Raw genomic sequence first — 20,452 nt, 5'->3', positions numbered from 1 at the left:
TAATTTCTTTTGATAATTTGGGTTTCATATGGGTAGCAAACGGCACGAAATTTATTTTAAATTAAATTTTTAAACAGCATAGTTTTTTGTTTAATGTCCCAATACAGTTTTTCATATTTTTTTTTGTAATTTGTAATATAAGTATAAAATGATGCAAAACTTTGTACGGATTGAAAAACTTAAAAATGGGTATTAAGAAACACGTAATTTTGGTATTATTCTCGTTACATTAAAGTTTACAGTGCACAGTGGTCCAGATCGCAAAATTAAGTGGAAAATGGATTTTCCGAAAAATGGTGACGTTTTGGAGCTTTGGTGTCTTCAGAAGAGTTGTTGCAAATGGAAAGGGGCAACTTTTGGTTTGGTTCAAAATTAGGGTGGTTCACGATTAGGGTGATTTTGAAAATCTAACTTTTCAGGAATATTTTGGGAATTTTTTGTCTTCTAGAAAGTTGATGGGCTTGCCAATCAAGCAACTTTGTCGAAGACACCAAAATTTTCTCGTAATCTACGCCTTCTATGACCAAATTTATAAAAAGCATCTGAGCAAACCTTCAAAAATCAGTTTTTTGAACGTGGCAATTCAGGGTTAACTTTTAGAGAAAAGTGATATTCGGAGCACTTTTAGAACTCTACAAAACAAACATTTTCATTTTTTGACATGTCAATTTGGACTTAAGGGTCAAAAGTTACAGCCATTTTAAGGTAAAAAAGATGCAAATTTAAAACTTAAATATCTCAAAATGGCGCAAGCCAAATTTTAAGCACTAGGTTGCATTTGAAAGAAGAGATCTAGCACTACAAACGCTGAAAAAATCTCAGGGGTGTTTTTCTTTAAACTTGAGATATCTTCATTTGAAAAGTCTAATTTTCAAGGAAAACCATATGGGACCACCTAACGAAATTCGAAAATCGTCCAAATATATGTTTTTCCATGTAATTTTGCCCGCTGAATCTGAATCTGCCCTCAGAATTGAGCCAAAATGTCAACAAATCGATTTTGGTCATATTTTGGGTTTCCATGTAAAATTATCATTTAAACCCAAAATATGACCAAAAATCGATTTGTTGACATTTTGGCTCAATTCTGAGGGCAGATTCAGATTCAGCGGGCAAAATTACATGGAAAAACATATTTGGACAATTTTCGAATTTCGTTAGGTGGTCCCATATGGTTTTCCCTTGAAAATTAGACTTTTCAAATGAAAATATCTCAAGTTTAAAGAAAAACACCCCTGAGATTTTTTCAGCGTTTGTAGTGCTAGATCTCTTCTTTCAAATGCAACCTAGTGCTTAAAATTTGGCTTGCGCCATTTTGAGATATTTAAGTTTTAAATTTGCATCTTTTTTTACCTTAAAATGGCTGTAACTTTTGACCCTTAAGTCCAAATTGACATGTCAAAAAATGAAAATGTTTGTTTTGTAGAGCTCTAAAAGTGCTCCGAATATCACTTTTCTCTAAAAGTTAACCCTGAATTGCCACGTTCAAAAAACTGATTTTTGAAGGTTTGCTCAGATGCTTTTTATAAATTTGGTCATAGAAGGCGTAGATTACGAGATAAAATTTTGGTGTCTTCGACAAAGTTGCTTGGATTGGCAAGCCTATCAACTTTATAGAAGACAAAAAAATTCCCAAAAATATCCCTGAAAAGTTAGATTTTCAAAATCACCCTAATCGTGAACCACCCTAATTTTAAACCAAACCAAAAGTTGCCCCTTTCCAGTTGCAACAACTCTTCTGAAGACACCAAAGCTCCAAAACGTCACCATTTTTCGGAAAATCCATTTTCCACTTAATTTTGCGATCTGGACCACTGTGCAGTGTAAAAAACAGTAATTTTCACAAGATATCATATTTTTGAAAGGTTGAAAAGTCATAAAATTTGTTTTATGGGAAATTACGTATTTGTCACAAAACCATGTTTTTAAATACTTAAAAGTATTAAATTACGCAATATTTTTAAAATGATTCTCACTTCATCAGAGTTTTTAGTGTACATTTTCAAAAAATATCACTGGCTGCGTGTGTGTTAAGTTATATTAGATTAGATTATATTAGATTGGATTGGATTCGATTAGATTAAATTAGATTGGATTGGATTTGATAAGATTAGATCAGATTAAATTAGAGATATTTTTCACAAAATAACGCTCTTTTTTAAATAACAAAACATTCGACGATGATCGAGAAATTCGTATGGATTGGTAATATAGTTGAGTTTCAAACGTAAAGTACTTTGATTTTCACAAAATACAGTATTTTGAAATGCATTTAAAAAAATCATCATGTGTCATAAGTAGCAAACGACGCAAAATGTAGTATGAATCCTCACTCCATCAGAGTATTTTCCGTAAAATTTTAAAATTTTCAAAAAATATTGTTTTCAACGTTTTGTCATAAATGTCATAATTTTTTGAGTATTTTCTGAAAATACAGTATTTGTTAAGAATTTTCACGGTATGGTGGAAGCAAAATATTATGAATCAAATTGACCCATGGGAGATTTACAAGTAGATTTTTTGTTCCACCTTCCTGATTAAGAATATGTAGGGGAGAGTGGGGAGACTTGATCCCCGGGGAGACTTGATCCCAAGCCTGTATCTCGTCAGCATGTGGGTAAAACAATTAGCTTTGTTCTAGAAAATTGTGCGAAATTGACTAAAACTCATTGTAGAAAACAAAGAAAAAAATGAAAAAAAAATGTTTAGATTAAGTTACACACATTTTTCTAAGAAGTGCTGCAAAAAACTTCCAAGAGATCTTTTTTCTTTGTTTTGATAAGTATAGAAAACACTCAAAAATTATTCAAAAACATATTTTTTATACATGAATTGTTTAATAAACATGTCAACTCCAAAACCCTTACGCATTTGACGTTAAATTTATCGTCATACTATTTTTACAATCAATTGTTTAAAAAAGTGCGTTTAGGGATTCTTGATCCCTGCATTTTTACAGTCGCTGGAATCAGCCTCAAGATTAAATAATTGGGCTGGGTTTTCGTACATAGTTTCCTTTAGTATATTTGTACATAACTTACTGCAGTTTTAACCATTACCAGCTTTTGTAAACATGCTCAATTTTGGTCTAAAAAAGAAAATTTTAAGTTTTTAAATATTTTGCATGCTAAACTTGTTATATTTTGAACACAAACGTACAGGTTTAATCTGAAATTGCTGTAACTTATAGAAATTTAAAAGTTTGGATGAATAAGAAACATTTTGCTTAAGATTTCTTTAAAATGTTGACAGGGGGATCAAATTTCCCCCAACATTTAAAAAATGCCGGTTTAAAATATTTTTTTAAAACGCTTGGCATGATTCGAAGAGTTAAAAAAATAAAAAAAAAAATAAAAAAAATAAAAAAAAAAAAATAAATAAATAAAAAAAAGAGTTTATCTGATGAAATACCCTTATCAGCCAAACATAGTTGAATGTTTAAGCTTTCAATTCATGCAAAAAGATCATAGTTTTGTGAGAAATTGACAAAGTTATGTGCGATACAAAAAAAGGGGATCATGTCTCCCCACTCTCCCCTACGATTCAAAATTTTCTATCGGTGAAAATTGCTAAATGTTTTCCCATTTAAAAACAATTGGAGGAGGAGCGTGGTACTTATACTTTAAATAACTATAAACTTTAAAAGGAGTTATAAATTATTTTTTTAAATTTTTATATAGTACTAGAGGTCTCCATTAGAATGAAAAAAACTTTTTTTTTTTTTGAAAAACGCATTTTTACGGATAGAGTATTTTTAATCTTACATATTCTTAATCAGGTAGGTGAAACACAACTTTTTACGTGTAAATCTTCTTAGGGTCATTTCGATTTATAATATTTTCTTTTCGCCACACCGTGTTTTGTTATGATCGTATATTTAAAATTTATAAATGTCACTTTATAAGCACTTCAGCATTTTTTTTGCGTTTGTTCCAACACCAGTTCCGTGCAGGTCAGATTCATTTTAAAAACAAATAATTTTGATTCACATTTTTAAGCACCACTAACTTTTCAAAAAGCGTCATGTACATTGCCTTTGCATAAGGCATGGTGCTTTTTAAAATCAGCGTCGATATTTGTAGAAATGATAAAAGTTATTTAAAGTTACTCATAAATCTTTAACAAAATTGAACACTAGCTAAAATTGTGTTTTTTTGATTATTAATTTTAATGAAAGTGTTGTTGTTTTAAAAAAATATGTTGTTATGTATTTAAAGATATAATCATTTTCATGAAAAATACAACGTAAAATACGTTAATCACTTCATTTTCAATACTCGTCACCTTGGAGCAGACATTTCTACAATCGAATGCCATAAAATCAATGCGTCTCACACCAGGTCACGGCGATTTTTAAATAAACATGCCCAAAACTGTCGCTCGTCAATAAATTCATAAAAGGAAACATCATCACCATATGCAGCACATTTTTTTCCAATCCCTCCACCCCTTAACCATCAGCAGACAAAGTCAGCAAGCGCGAAAAAATAAAGAAAGTCATCGAAAGTAGTTTCGCCAACAACCTCAACAATAAACAACTACAAAAGTTGTCCTCCGCTGTCAAAAACCCCACAGACAACCGGACCAGTACTCACCCCCGTCCAAAACCTGCGCGAGCTGCTTCTGGACGTCCTGGTTGAGCGCCCGGCAGGACTTGAGCGACGCTTCCGATTCGCTCGCCCTGGCCACCGGCCGGCACGGGTCGGGCAGGGCCTGCTGCAGGTTTTCTAGGTCAGCGATCGCTTTATCGTAGGATTTTCGAAATTCCTCAATGCGCTGCAAAAAAAGAAGGAGAGAAGGAGATGTTAAAGAAAATATAAGAAAAGGAATCAAGAAGAAACCCTTGGCGGCGGACTGGTGTGACAACAAGTTGTCAAAAAAAGAGACAACATCGCGAGAATAGTCAACAAAGAGGACAGAGAAAGGATGAAAGAGGCGAATAAGTCGAAAACGAGTTCATCGAACCGAGTCCGGTTCGGGTTTTGATAACAAAACGCGCCGCGATGACGAGATCAAATTTTGTGGGACGCATAATACAGTCAAACCTCTTTTTACGCGAAATTTGGTTCTCGCGTAAAAAAAAAATCGCGTAAAAAAAGTTCGCGCTATTTTGAATTTTTCGCGTAAAAAGAGTTCGCGCTATTTTGAATTGCTCGCGTATAAAGAGTTTTCAGTATTTTTTAGTTTTATAAAGTATTATATATTTTTATTAATAATAATGTAATTCCAGGTTATTCAAAATAGATTCAGTGACCTACGCTGTATATTCTACAGCAGGTTCTGGGTTATCCAAGAACTTCCGGAAATAATGAACTGATTATCTATCTGTTCAACAAGGGTCTGTATCAGTGTATCCACCATCGTAATAATTGCAGGTAGCTTCCGTGACCTACGATGGTTACCTTGTGATCTGTTAGAATGTACTAGGTCATCCAAGAACTCCCGGAAGTTATGGCATGGATATCTACCTGATCAACGGGGGTCTATATGGGTGAATTAACCATCGGTATAGCTTCAGGTAGCTTCAGTGGACCACGATGGACATCCTGTGGCATGTTGTATTGTTTTGGGTCATCTAGGAACTCCCGGAAGTTATGACCAGGATATCTACCTGATCAACGGGAGTCTATGTGACTATATTATTCATCGGTATATCTTCAGGTTGCTTCAGTGGACCACAATGGACATTCTGTGGCATGTTGGATTGTTTTGGGTCATCCAGGAACTCCCGGAAGTCATGACCAGGATATCTACCTGATCAACGGGGGTCTATATGTGTGAATTAACCATCGGTATAGCTTCAGATAGATTCAGTGGACCACGATGGACATCCTGTGGCATGTTGGATTGTTTTGGGTCATCCAGGAACTCCCGGAAGTCATGGCCAGGATATCTACCTGTTCAACGGGGGTGTGTATGGTCATATTAACCAGCGGTATAGCTTCAGGTAGCTTCAGTCGACCACAATGGACATTCTGTGGCATGTTGGATTGTTTTGGGTCATCCAGGAACTCCCGGAAGTCATGGCCAGTATATCTACCTGATCAACGGGGGTCTATGTGACTATATTATTCATCGGTATATCTTCAGGTAGCTTCAATGGACCACAATGGACATTCTGTGGCATGTTGGATTGTTTTGGGTCATCCAGGAACTCCCGGAAGTCATGGCCAGGATATCTACCTGATCAACGGGGGTCTATGTGACTATATTATTCATCGGTATATCTTCAGGTAGCTTCAGTGGACCACAATGGACATCCTGTGGCATGTTGGATTGTTTTGGGTCATCCAGGAACTCCCGGAAGTCATGGCCAGGATATCTACCTGATCAACGGGGGTCTATATGACTATATTATTCATCGGTATAGCTTCAGGTAGCTTCAGTGGACCACGATGGAAATCCTATGGCATGTTGGATTGTTTTGGGTTATCCAAGAACTCCTGGAAGTTATGGCATGGATATCTACCTGATCAACGGGGGTCTATATGACTATATTATCCATCGGTATAGCTTCAGGTAGCTTCAGTGGACCACGATGGACATTCTGTGGCATGTTGGATTGTTTTGGGTCATCCAGAAATCCCGGAAGTCATGGCCAGGATATCTACCTGTTCAACGGGGGTCTGTATGCCCATATTAACCATCGGTATAGCTTTAGATAGCTTCAGATATCTTCAGTGGACCACGATGGACGTCCTGTGCCATGTTGGATTGTTTTGTGTCATCCAGGAACTCCCGGAAGTCCTGGCCTGGATATTTTCCTGATCAACGCATAAATGTCCCATTAGAATTAGCATTCGCATTTGAGGACGAGTTCCTGGATGTCTCAAAACAATCCAACATGCCGCAGAGTGTCCATCGTGGTCCACTGAAGCTATCTGAAGCAATACCGATGGTTAATTTACCCATATAGACCCCCGTTGATCCGGTAGATATCCTGGCCATGACTTCCGGGAGTTCCTGGATGACCCAAAACAATCCAACATGCCACAGAATGTCCATCGTGGTCCACTGAAGCTACCTGAAGATATACCGATGGATTATATAGTCATATAGACCCCCGTTGATCAGGTAGATATCCAGGCCATAACTTCCGGGAGTTTTTGGATGACCCAAAACAATCCAACATGCCACAGGATGTCCATCGTGGTCCACTGAAGCTATCTGAAGCTATACCGATGGTTAATTCACCCATATAGACCCCCGTTGATCCGGTAGATATCCTGGCCATGTCTTCCGGGAGTTCCTGGATGACCCAAAACAATCCAACATGACACAGAATGTCCATCGTGGTCCACTGAAGCTACCTGAAGCTATACCGATGGATTATATAGTCATATAGACTCCCGTTGATCAGGTAGATATCCTGGCCATGACTTCCGGGAGTTCCTGGATGACCCAAAACAATCCAACATGCCACAGAATGTCCATCGTGGTCCATTGAAGCTACCTGAAGCTATACCAATGGATTATATAGTCATATAGACCCCCGTTGATCAGGTAGATATCCAGGCCATAACTTCCGGGAGTTTTTGGATGACCCAAAACAATCCAACATGCCACAGGATGTCCATCGTGGTCCACTGAAGCTATCTGAAGCTATACCGATGGTTAATTCACCCATATAGACCCCCGTTGATCCGGTAGATATCCTGGCCATGTCTTCCGGGAGTTCCTGGATGACCCAAAACAATCCAACATGACACAGAATGTCCATCGTGGTCCACTGAAGCTACCTGAAGCTATACCGATGGATTATATAGTCATATAGACTCCCGTTGATCAGGTAGATATCCTGGCCATGACTTCCGGGAGTTCCTGGATGACCCAAAACAATCCAACATGCCACAGAATGTCCATCGTGGTCCATTGAAGCTACCTGAAGCTATACCAATGGATTATATAGTCATATAGACCCCCGTTGATCAGGTAGATATCCAGGCCATAACTTCCGGGAGTTTTTGGATGACCCAAAACAATCCAACATGCCACAGGATGTCCATCGTGGTCCACTGAAGCTACCTGAAGCTATACCGATGGATTATATAGTCATATAGACCCCCGTTGATCAGGTAGATATCCAGGCCATAACTTCCGGGAGTTTTTGGATGACCCAAAACAATCCAACATGCCACAGGATGTCCATCGTGGTCCACTGAAGCTACCTGAAGCTATACCGATGGATTATATAGTCATATAGACCCCCGTTGATCAGGTAGATATCCAGGCCATAACTTCCGGGAGTTCTTGGATGACCCAAAACAATCCAACATGCCACAGGATGTCCATCGTGGTCCACTGAAGCTATCTGAAGCTATACCGATGGTTAATATAGCCATACAGACCCCCGTTGATCAGGTAGATATCCAGGCCATGACTTCCGGGAGTTCCTGGATGACCCAAAACAATCCAACATGCCGCAGAGTGTCTATCGTGGTCCACTGAAGCTACCTGAAGCTATACCGATGGTTAATATAGCCATATAGACTCCCGTTGATCAGGTAGATATCCAGGCCATGACTTCCGGGAGTTCCTGGATGACCTCGTACATTCTAACAGATCGCAGAGAGTCCATCGTGGCTCACTGAAGCTACCTGAAGCTATATCGATGGTGAATACACCGGTACAAACACCCGTTGAACAGATAGATATTCTAATCATGACTTCAAGATGTTCTTAGTTGTCCAGAACATCCCAATATGATGCAGAGTATCAGTAGGTCACCGAAGCTACTGATGGTAAAAATCCTGATTGTGGTCCCGTTGAACAGGAAGATATGACCATAATGGTTGGGACTTCCGACAGTTTAAAATCGGACCGCGTTATTTTGAATTTTTCGCGTAAATTGAGTTCGCGTTATTTTGAATTCTTCGCGTAAAAAAAACCGCGTAAAAAAAATTTCGCGCAAAAGGAGGTCGCGTAAAAAGAGGTTTGACTGTACCACCTCGCAGGAAGCTGTGAAATGGAAACCTTTACCGTTCACAAAGTGGTTCGTTCTGGTTCGTTTGACATTTTGCTTTGAGGTTATGATTGAGCCATGCAAATCTGGTTCAAGTGAGCTGTCAAAGCAAACGTCAACTGTCACTGTTGTAGATTGTCAACGCTGAGATGCAAAAATGGCAAAAACGCCAAGAGTCAGACTCGAATCCGTGTTCAGGGCATACTTCAACAAAAAGTCAACATGCAAAAGGGTTCCAGAGAGTCGGGGTTGGCCATGGCTACTGCACCCCAGCAGATCTGCATCCCGAAAGCGCAGTAACCCGAGAAACCTGAAAGTCATTGTCCGTTTTTCTGTCCGGTTACCGGCCTAAATGCATTGGAACCCCCCCCCCCCCCCCTTCCCGAAGGGGCAGGGGCAGCCACACAAGATTTATTGCATTTTCACTTTACGCGCTTCAAGATTGTCTGACGGCAGGCCCCCTGACAGAGAGTGTTGAGTGCATTGATGCTGCGGGAGTCCTCGTATCTTGGCGCATAGCTCAGGCAGCATAGCTAAGGTTTCCGCCTGCCAAGGTGGTGGTTAATAGGTAAAATTTGCATAAATAAACTTTAAAGCATTCTAGAAGCAATATTCAAAAATAACAGTGTCTAATTTATACAAAGATAATATAAAATGACTTCAACACAAATTTCAACCAAATTGTCGCAACCTAAAAACCCAACATTCTTGAACGTATGCAATACATACTTTCTTTCCGGATCGGCTGTCGGACGGACATCAAACGCCACTTTGTAACTCGAAGACCGGAGGAAATTGAATTCCGCCAAGTGTTGTACTTGTTAAGGTGGAAAGCTCGTTTTTCCTTGTCGGTTGTGTTGTTTCTTTTTTATCGATTAAATGAGATTAATGCACAAAGGAAGTGGAAGCCGCCAGGACAGGTTGTTTGAATGGCGGTGAGATAATTGAAAACAAAATTGAGTTATGTTGGGCAGTAGAAACAAGAAATAAAACAGGAACAAATTCATAATTTTAAAATCCTGAACTATAATCATGTCTTGAGCACTTTTGATAGTCATTTGGAAAAAAAGCTGAAAATTTAAACTTTTTTCCGTCATTGATCAATATTATTCTAATAAAAAAATTAGTATTATAAAATTGATTTGCAGAGTGAAAAGTTATTTAAATTAAAAAAAAATCCAAACAAGTTAAAAATCATAAAAATTTAAAAATGCCACAATTATAAACCTTGTTCAACGGTATTTAATTAATAATTTTATTTAAATTAATGTGATCTAACAAAGCCAATTTTCAGTATTGTTCTGTTTAACATTTTATAAATTTTTCAGTTGCCAGTTGAATCGACTTCAAGCTCAGCAAAAACATACATTTTTCTTGTATAAATTGTAAGGAATTATATGACATTTTATATCAATACATTTTTTTATTTCACATATTTTACAAAATGGTTCAAAGATCATTTCGTGCCTTCCATTTAATTTTGGTGCCTTCGGTATGCTCTAAGAAGCTATTTTGCATCATAAGTTTGTCCATATAATTTTCCATACAAATTTGGCCGCTGTCCATACAAAAACGATGTATGAAAATTCAAAAATCTGTATCTTTTGAAGGAATTTTTTGATCAATTTGGTGTCTTCAGCAAAATTGAAGGTATGGATACGGACTACACTGAAAAAAATGATACACGGTAAAAAAATTTGGTGATTTTTTATTTAACTTTTTCTTACTGAAACTTGATCTGCAAAAACAAAACACTATTATTTTTTTTTATATATGTTTTAGAGGACATCAAATGCAAACTTTTCAGAAATTTCCAGGTTGTGCAAAAAATCTTTGACCGAGTTATAAATTGATTAATCAATACAGATTTTTTCAAAAAATCGAAATATTGGTCGCAAAAATTTTTCAACTTCATTTTTCGATGTAAAATCAAGTTTTCAATCAAAAAGTACTTTAGTGAAATTTAGATAAAGTGCACCGTTTTCAAGTTTAAGCCAGTTTTAGGTGACTTTTTTGAAAATAGCCGCAATTTTTCATTTTTTTCAATCAGTGCACATGTTTGCCCACTTTTGAAAAAAATATTTTTGAAAGGCTGAGAAAATTATCTATATTTTGCTTTTTTGAACTTTGTTGATACGACCCTCAGTTGCTGAGATATTGCCATGCAAAGGTTTAAAAACATGAAAATTGATGTTTTCCAAGTCTCAGCCAAACAACCCATCTTTTTCTAACGTCTTCTTAGTGAGAAAAAGTTAAATAAAAAATCACCAAATTTTTTTTACCGTGTGTCATTTTTTTGTGTAGTCCATATCCATACCTACAACTTTGCCGAAGACACCAAATTGATCGAAAAATTCCTTCGAAAGATACAGATTTTTGAATTTTCATACAACATTTTTGTATGGCCAGCTGCCAAATTTGTATGGAAAATTATATGGACAAACTAATGATGCAAAATGGCTTCTTTGGGCATACCGAAGGCACCAAAAAAGTTTCAGTCGGATTAAAAAATACAAACAAAATCGAATGACCGAAATCTGAGAGAACTGGTCTATTGCAATCGAAAAATTTGAATCGAAAAATACACATTTTATGATAAAGTGCACCGTTTTCAAAACATGGGCATTTTAAGGTATTTTTTTTTTTTGAAAATCTGAGCCAATTTCCTACAATTTTCTTTATGTGACTTTGTTGATCGGACTGCTTTTCGTTAAGATAAACCATATTGAAGTTTAAATTTAGTGAAAATGTAGTTTTTCTCGGTGTCATCTAATAAGCCTAATTTTCAACTTTCGGTGTTGCGAAAACTTATGATTTAATTTACAAATCAAAAAAAAATTATGCCATATTTTGTTTTTTTTTGAATTAACATAAACTCAAAACTATAAAATCTAATTTGAATTTGCTAAAAACACTTGGAAATTTTCTAGAGATGGGCTAGCTTTTTAAAATTAGGTACTCGAAAAAAAAAACTCGTAACTATTTGTATTCAAAAGAACAGAGAATATATTCAAACATTGAAAATCAAACCAATAGTTACCAAAATAGCGCAATTTGAAAAAAGAGGTCTTTTTTTATTTTTTCAGCTTTCAGAGAATATTTTTTTATGATGGGTGCTCATAAAATATTTTTAAATTGAAAAATACTGAACTTTTTCGAAAAATGCCATCTTACAATGATCAAAAATTTGGAAATAAGTGCACCTAAAAAATAATTTTGGTCATTTTGTTAACTTCTGAAGCATAATAAACCTTTTTAGTTCCTTGAAAATTATCAAACATCTTGAAAATAAAAATAAAAAATACGTATTTTGGGGATCAACTTTAAGTGATTAAACGTCAACTAAAAAAACGGGAAATTGTTTTTTCGTGTACCTTTTTTTCGGAAAAGACATACAATATAACTCCAAACATTGCCGAACACTTTGGATCCAGTTCACAACAACAAGATCCCCGTGTGACTCTCCTCAAACATAGTTAATCAGTTCCGCAATGAACAACCTGTTGGGTTCCAATCATCGATTCCGGAAACAGGGCGATATATTTTAGGTATATAAACTACTCACCAGTCGATTTTGGATCCAGTGATCGTGGTTGTAGGCCGCGGTCCCACCCAACTCCTCCGGCAGCTCGGCCCAGTCAAAGTGCTTGACGAGACGTGATTTGGAGATCACAATCGGCTGAAAGGGGGAAAAGAAAGACAGACAAGATAAAACAAAACTTTCTGCTGCAGATTCGGAAGAAAGAGAAAATTGCGCTTCGAACGGGGCCCGGCGAAGGGCGCAGTCGTAAACCTTTATTTTTGACCATTTCTTCTTCTTCATTTTTTCGGCTCACTTTGAGAGCTGGGGATCGGTTTCCCAATCCGATGGTCAAGCCGCGACGACGCTGATTAATTTGATGTCTTATTGATTTATTAGGGCTAAAACATCGCGTGATCGGACTTTTGACTAGACAGCGGAATTCCTCTCCCGTCAGGTCCCACACATTTCATCGAAAGAGTGAAAGTGGTCGAAAAAAAAGTTTCCGCCAGTTTACCCCAGATGGGACTCGAACCCACAATCCCCGGCTTAGGAGGCCGGTGCCTTCTCCATTAGGCCACTGGGGCTGGTTGAGAGCGGGTGTCCCAGCAAGCGGTTTGCTTGTTTTTTTGTGTGTTGCGTTATTGCTCAGCGTGTGCAAGAACGAAGAACACATGGCCGGTGTAATAACAATCAGGTCAGATCGTAGTGTGCTCTGTCTCAACAAACAGTGTGTTGTGAAAGGGTTTGAAACTTTCAGGGCGCGACAACGTGTTCCAAGCTTTCCGGGCTTATCAGCGTGGTTTGTGACTGTTTTGTAAATAAAGCTTTTTGAAGTTGGTTTGCTTACATAGCTGAAAAAGGGCCAATTGGGGTAATACTTGACACATTAACAACTGTTGTGAAATTCGGTTTGCCGGTTTGTTGTTTACATGACACACAGTGGAATGAATGGTGTTAGAATTTGGCGGCAGTCGGCAAACGGAAAATTGATGATAAAAACATGTGAAGAAAAATAATGCCTTCGTTTTGGGGTGAAGAAAACAGTCGGCAGACTGGCAGCGAAATAAACTAAGCAAGTATCCGACAGGCAGACGGAGAAATGATGAATTTGCACAAATCTTCTTTACTGTTTTAATATTATTGGGGTAGCTTTTGAGTTAATTTTGTGATGCTATTAAAATAGTTGTAGACGAGTAAGGGTGAGATTGATGCTACTTTTTGTTGTTTTTATTTGCATGTACCTGAAAACAATTTTCTTTGGATAAGTTTTTTTTTAAACATATTTGAAATTTCTAGTTCAAACTTTTGCAAATAATAAAACCTTGACTTCCAAATTTTAATACACAATATAACTGCCGCTCCAATCTAGTCCGTCCCATATGTAAAAAGTGAGTGCTGAGATAACGCTGTGAGAAGTCCAAAAAAAGTTTCATTTTTCTTATTCTAAACCAACAATTTCTATATAATGTTTTATACAGTTATTTCGGTATCAGTCTAAAAAAAAACCACTATCATAAATTTGATTCAAAAAACTAACAATTTGAAGGTAAATTTGTGAAATTTTCAACAAGAGACCGACTTGACTTTATTTGTCCATAAATAAAGGCAGGTCAGTCATGGTATCAAGGTAGGCTTGCACATTTACACCAGAGGTTCAACCTGGTTCAACTGTCATTTCCAGGGTTGTTTTGGTAGTTTTCCAAGTAATTAATGGTCACCAAATGATTTTTTTTTGTTTATAACAGATTTTGATAGAATTCCTAGATATCAAAATATGACCAGCAACGACACCAGCAATTCGATAGCGGTGTGCTCTGATGTACTAACTGATTTTTGGGCCAAAATGAGTTAATGATGACATCATTTAGCTAATTAAATTCCCTACAAAACGCTTCTAACAGATCCGAAAAATTCGTTTCCTACGCGGAGATATCGCCCTGTAACCATTTGTACTAACTGACATTTTCGAACGCATCATGGATGTGCTCTCTTATTTTCCATCATGACTTGACCTTTTGAAAACACGCAAATCCATAAAAATACGATTACACTATAATATTATGGTAAATTGCCAGGTGTCCTTACTAGTTTGAGCAATATTATGGAGCACTATTTTGGAAGGCAAATAGCACAAGTGTGCACATTTCGAAGCGAGAAGGAATTATCAGTTAGGTGAAGTGTGTTAAAATGGTTTAGTGGAATAGTTTTTTTTTTGTTTGGACGACCCATTGATTAGGATTAGTGTACTTAGGTTCTGTAGGTTAGTTTAAAATGTTGTTACGTAGTTTTCTTTGTATGGACGACCCCTGCAGTTGTACTAAGAGTGCACAACGACTTGAAGAATATTTCAAACTGGACTTTTGGGTTGGGCTAAGTGGGCATTGGGTTGGGGAAAATTATTGTTACGTCGTTTTTTTTGCATGGACGACCCCTTCAGTTGTGCTAGGAGTGCACAACGACTTGAAGAATATTTCAAATTGGACTTATGGGTTGGACTAAGTGAGTAATGGGTTGGGGAAAATTATTGTTACGTAGTTTTTTTTACCTGGACGACCCCTACAGTTGTGCTAGGACTGCACAACGATTTGAAGAATGTTTCAAATTGGACTTTTGGGTTGGGCTAAGTGAGTAATGGGTTGGGGAAAAATGTTGTTACGTCGTTTTTTTTTACCTGGACGACCCCTACAGTTGTGCTAAGAGTGCACAACGATTTGAAGAATGTTTCAAATTGGACTTTTGGGTTAGGCTAAGTAAGTGATGGGTTGGGGAAAAATGTTGTTACGTCGTTTTTTATCATGGACGATCCCTTCAGTTGTGCTAGGAGTGCACAACGACTTGAAGAATATTTCAAATTGGACTTATGGGTTGGACTAAGTGAGTAATGGGTTGGGGAAAATTATTGTTACGTCGTTTTTTTTGCATGGACGACCCCTTCAGTTGTGCTAGGAGTGCACAACGACTTGAAGAATATTTCAAATTGGACTTATGGGTTGGACTAAGTGAGTAATGGGTTGGGGAAAATAATTGTTACGTCGTTTTTTTTGCATGGACGACCCCTTCAGTTGTGCTAGGAGTGCACAACGACTTGAAGAATATTTCAAATTGGACTTATGGGTTGGACTAAGTGAGTAATGGGTTGGGGAAAATTATTGTTACGTCGTTTTTTTTGCATGGACGACCCCTTCAGTTGTGCTAGGAGTGCACAACGACTTGAAGAATATTTCAAATTGGACTTATGGGTTGGACTAAGTGAGTAATGGGTTGGGGAAAAATGTTGTTACGTCGTTTTTTATCATGGACGACCCCTACAGTTGTGCTAAGAGTGCACAACGACTTGAAGAATGTTTAAATTTGACTTTTAGGTTGGGCTAAGTGAGTAATGGGTTGGGGAAAAATGTTGTTACGTCGTTTTTTTTTCGTGGACGACCCCTTCAGTTGTGCTAAGAGTGCACAACGACTTGAAGAATGTTTCAAACGGGACTTTTGGGTTGGGCTAAGTGGGCAATGGGTTGGGGAAAAATGTTGTTACGTCGTTTTTTTTTCATGGACGACCCCTGCAGTTGTGCTAGGAGTGCACAACGACTTGAAGAATATTAAATTGGACTTTTGGGTTGGGCTAAGAGGGTAATGGGTTGGAGGAAAATGTTGTTACGTCGTTTTTTTTGCATGGACGACCCCTGTAGGTGAGCTAGGAGTGCACAACGACATGAAGAATGTTTCAAATTGGACTTTTGAGTTGGGCTACTATACCATATTATACCATTTTAACAGAATTTAGAGTCATAGAGACGCACCTGAGAAATGGTAAAATCCGTAAAAAAATACTTTGACTCAATTTCACCCCCCAGACCCAGTGTCACCCCCACTAATGGTACGTAGTATTTTTTTTTTGCATAAACGAACCCTGCAGTTAAGCTGAGAGTGGACAAAGACTTAAAGAATGTTTTCAATTTGGTCTTTTGGGTTGGAACCCACTTGTAAAATGTTGTTACGTAGCTGAAACTTTGCTTACATGTTTCCTGCACAATAAAACTCATACAAAATCCCATACAAAGTACTTAAAAAGATTAAAAAAAAACTCACGACCCACTTAGCCGAACCCAAAATCCAATTTAATATTCTTCAAATCGTTGTGCGCTTTTAGCTCAACAGAAGGGGTCGTCCAGGCAAAAAAAAACAACGTAACAACAATTTTCCCCAACTCATTTCACACTTAGCCCAACCCAAAAGTCCAGTTTGAAACATTCTTCAAGTCGTTGTGCACTCTTCGCTCAACTACAGGGGTCGTCCAGGCAAAAAAAAAACGACGTAACAACATTTTTCCCCAACCTATTACCCACTTAGCCCAACCTAAAAGGCAAATTTTAACATTCTTCAAGTCGTTGAGCACTCCTAGCTCAACTGTAGGGGTCGTCCAGGCAAAAAAAACGACGTAACAACATTTTTCCCCAACCCATTTCCCACTTAGCCTAACCCAAAAGCCCAGTTTGAATCATTCTTCAAGTCTTTGTGCACTCTTCGCTCAACTACAGGGGTCGTCCAGGCAAAAAAAAAAACGACGTAACAACATTTTTCCCCAACCTATTACCCACTTAGCCCAACCCAAAAGTCCAATTTAATATTATTCAAGTCGTTGTGCACTCTTAGCTCAACTGCAGGGGTCGTCCATGCAAAAAAATACGTAACAACATCTCCCATAGTTGATGTGCACACTTGGCACAACTGTATGGGTCGTCCATACTTTAAAATATTACGTTTTTAATTTATTTGGGGCACATTTGTTCTATTCAATACATTCATCGATTCCATTGCATGAGACACACTTGTTCCAACTGCAATTCACCATAAATCTAAATAACGGTTTGTGCCTTGGATACCATTCGTTTTTGAAAGGTCGTATGATATAATTGAAATAAAATAAACTAGCTAAAAGTTTTTACAACATCATTTTCTTATGTTTTTAGGAATACATCAACCTAGTATTCGTCATAGTTGATGTATTATGGATGGTTTTACAATTATATTCATAAAAAATATTATTTCACTAATTTTTTCATACAAAAATATTGATTTAAATGCTAATTTTTCCAAAGGTTAATTTTCCTACCAAATTCAAACTAAAATAAGTGTTTGAAAAAAGTTTTGATATAAAATGTTTTTCTTAAGCTTAAATTAACCAACTCGTGAAAAAATAACATTGAAACAACTAATTTGAACTATTTTAACAATAAAATTACTTTGCACGCTTTTGTACCAAAGCCCTGTGCACGTTTGTGCTAACTCATACAAATTGACTCCCAAAACACACTTGTGCCAATTGCAAGCATGATTTTTTTTCGTATTTTCTCTGCCAAAATTTTTCTAGCATTTCAAAAGTTTTTATATTTCACAATGTCTTTAAGTAATGTCAGGTGCATACTTTAAAATTGTTAGAACAATTGTTTGTCGAACAGTTTTCCAGAAACAGTAATTCAAAGTTTAAAAATCGATTTTCTCGCAACTACCAAAATGTCGGTTAGTATAAGAGAGCACACCGCTATCGAATTGTTAAAATACTACAGAGGCAAATTAGATATGAATGCAAATCTCAACTGCTAAACCCTTGAAATTAGTTTTTTTTAACTCCGCTTTTCGGAGGTGAAATCTTTTCCAGAACCAGGAACAAGCCTATTAATTCAAGACAGAATAGAACTAATTGTATGGTGTAGATATTAAAAAATAACGGAACGCAATTTATTTCATCTATCCGTGGTTTTCCCTTGCAATAGAAAAAAAAACAAAAGGTTTGAATTATTTCGTTTTTAATATTCAAATATTTCTCCAGAAATTAACCGATAATCATATTTTCAAGCTTTATGTATTCATAAAGACATACTCTGTAAAATTTAAACAATTCTTCATCCACTCAAACGATTTGCGAGACATTTCTATATGAGGAACTGACTTGCCTTTATTTTGCATATGGGACAGCACGAAGGTCATATTTATTTTTGAATTTTTAGAACAAACATTACTTGTTTATTCAAAAGGCTAAAAAACATGTAAAAACAAGACTTTTGTTAAGTTTATCTCATTTTTGACAAAAATACATATGAGACGGACTAGATTGGAGCGGCAGATAAGTTAAACCAAGTAAATGAACCAAACTCGAATTGTAAACAAACAGTCGGCTCAGCTGAGTTGAAATAATATGACAAGTGCTGAAAAAATCGAGTTACATACAGATACAACATTTTGCGCAATTTCGGAAATCACTTTTGAATAGGTATTTCAGAGAAACTTTTATTTTCCCGCTTTAGTTTGCATTAAAAAGTTCATCCCTGGTAGATTTTTTAGCTTGTATTCAATGATATAGGTAAAACTGTCTTTGAGTCACATTTTTATTCGAATTTACGAGTAGCATAAACCAATTGTTAAGTCAACATTTATTTATTTAAAGCAAAAAATAATCATTTTATGTTTATTTGTTGTTCTATCAAAAAACAATTTTGTAAAACTGATTTACAATTTGTTGTGTTTTGGAATTCCGTTTGACTAATTCCATTTTTTCTATAATCATAAGTGCAATCCATTTGACCAGTTCAAAGATTAAGCCAAATCTCTAACCGTCTCACAGCTCGTTGCGTTGTCGATTTTCTAGAATCCAAAGGTTATGTTTATTTCTTTTATCAATGCAATTCGTGGGGGTCATAAAAATTAATCACCTCTTCAGGTGTGCTCCCTCGCAGTTGTTGTTTGGCGGACGTTGGTCTGCACGCAAATCCAAATCCTAAAATCCATTTGTAAGATTTAGATCAAAGCCTTGAGTTGTAAATCAAGTTTCAGCTTGTTTTCAAGGTGATTGTTTCACTGTTATCGGTGATGATTTCAATCATCCGAAAACTGGGGAATCCACTTGCAACAAACGGAGCAGAGTCCAAAAGATTGTTTTCAGTCACCTTTTTTGAAGAGTTAATACCTCAACCTTTGAAACTTCAATACCATGTGACATCGATCATCTTCGCGAAAGCTGATTTGCACTTTCTCCCATCGCCTTTCACATTCGAATTGAGAACCGGGAGTCCGGTGGCCAATTGCATCGGGGAAAAAGCAATCATTACAATCAATAAGTCACTGTCATGTTGACCTCAACGGGTTAGGCCACAGACAAGCAAGTATGACATTTTTATCAAAATATCATTTATTTTTTGTTCATTCAAATCTGATATTACTGAATAAATTATATATGATTTAAATTATGCTTTTGAAATTTCGATTTTTATTTTGCTGAATGCCATCCATTTTCCCATGTTATATTACTTCACCCCCCTAAAACAACATTCCAGCCAAATCGGCGGCACACTTTTCGTCTCACTCATTTTTGTTTTGGTTTTTCAATTCCATCAAATTCATTTTCTTCAAACGTAGCGCAAATCGTTTCTAATTTAGCCGAATTACTCCACTGACCAACCCAACCCTCCCCTACAAAGCGCCGATTCGCTCCGAATCTAATCGCCAAATGAGGCAATAATTGGAATAACAAATGGTAATTGAAAGCAAAAGTGTTAACGAAAATAAGAAGAGAAAAAACGGAGAAACAAATTGCCTAGCGCCAAGGCGGTCTGGAGGGTGAGGTGGTGGGAAAATGGAAAAACCTCCAAAATGGAAACGGCAATGACAAAGAAAATGCCGACCGATGGGGAGAATTTTGATGAATTGTTATGCGCTTTTTGATGACTGTCGAAATGAAAAATTCAGCAAATAATCACCGTGCGCTATTGGAAGCGGCCGACTTTTGATCGGGTTTGGTTGCGATCAAATTGCGGAGACAATTTTGGGTAAAGATGGCTTTTTTAAACGGTTTGAGCTAGATTAGAAACACAACCATTGAACCCTGACATTTGAAGGTGAAATATTGTTTTTTAAGTGCTAGATTTTCTAGGCAATTTTCTCACATTCCCAAACAATATTTATCTAAGTTACACAGC

At 36.8% G+C, this 20,452-nt stretch overlaps 1 protein-coding gene and 1 non-coding gene across 4 annotated transcripts in view; both read right to left on the bottom strand.

Moving 5' to 3' along the window:
* The window catches only part of LOC6044086 (SEC14 domain and spectrin repeat-containing protein 1-B), a 66,612-nt gene that overhangs the window by 12,398 nt on the left and 33,762 nt on the right, over positions 1-20,452 (bottom strand). For all 3 annotated transcript variants that reach the window (XM_038258768.1, XM_038258769.1, XM_038258770.1), the window contains 2 exons: positions 12,528-12,641; positions 4,596-4,776 (listed from right to left, as the gene is read on the bottom strand). In XM_038258768.1, coding sequence (XP_038114696.1) covers positions 4,596-4,776; positions 12,528-12,641 — 295 coding nt within the window. The remainder of the gene's footprint in view (positions 1-4,595; positions 4,777-12,527; positions 12,642-20,452) is intronic.
* Positions 12,997-13,069, bottom strand: Trnar-ccu. Its single transcript has one exon. It is a non-coding gene; the product is annotated as a tRNA-Arg (tRNA).

This window comes from Culex quinquefasciatus, chromosome 3, assembly GCF_015732765.1.
Source record: "Culex quinquefasciatus strain JHB chromosome 3, VPISU_Cqui_1.0_pri_paternal, whole genome shotgun sequence".
Classification (NCBI taxonomy): Eukaryota; Metazoa; Arthropoda; class Insecta; order Diptera; family Culicidae; genus Culex; species Culex quinquefasciatus.
The sequence above is the reverse complement of the archived record's forward strand: the minus strand, read 5'-3'. Positions and strand labels throughout refer to the sequence as shown.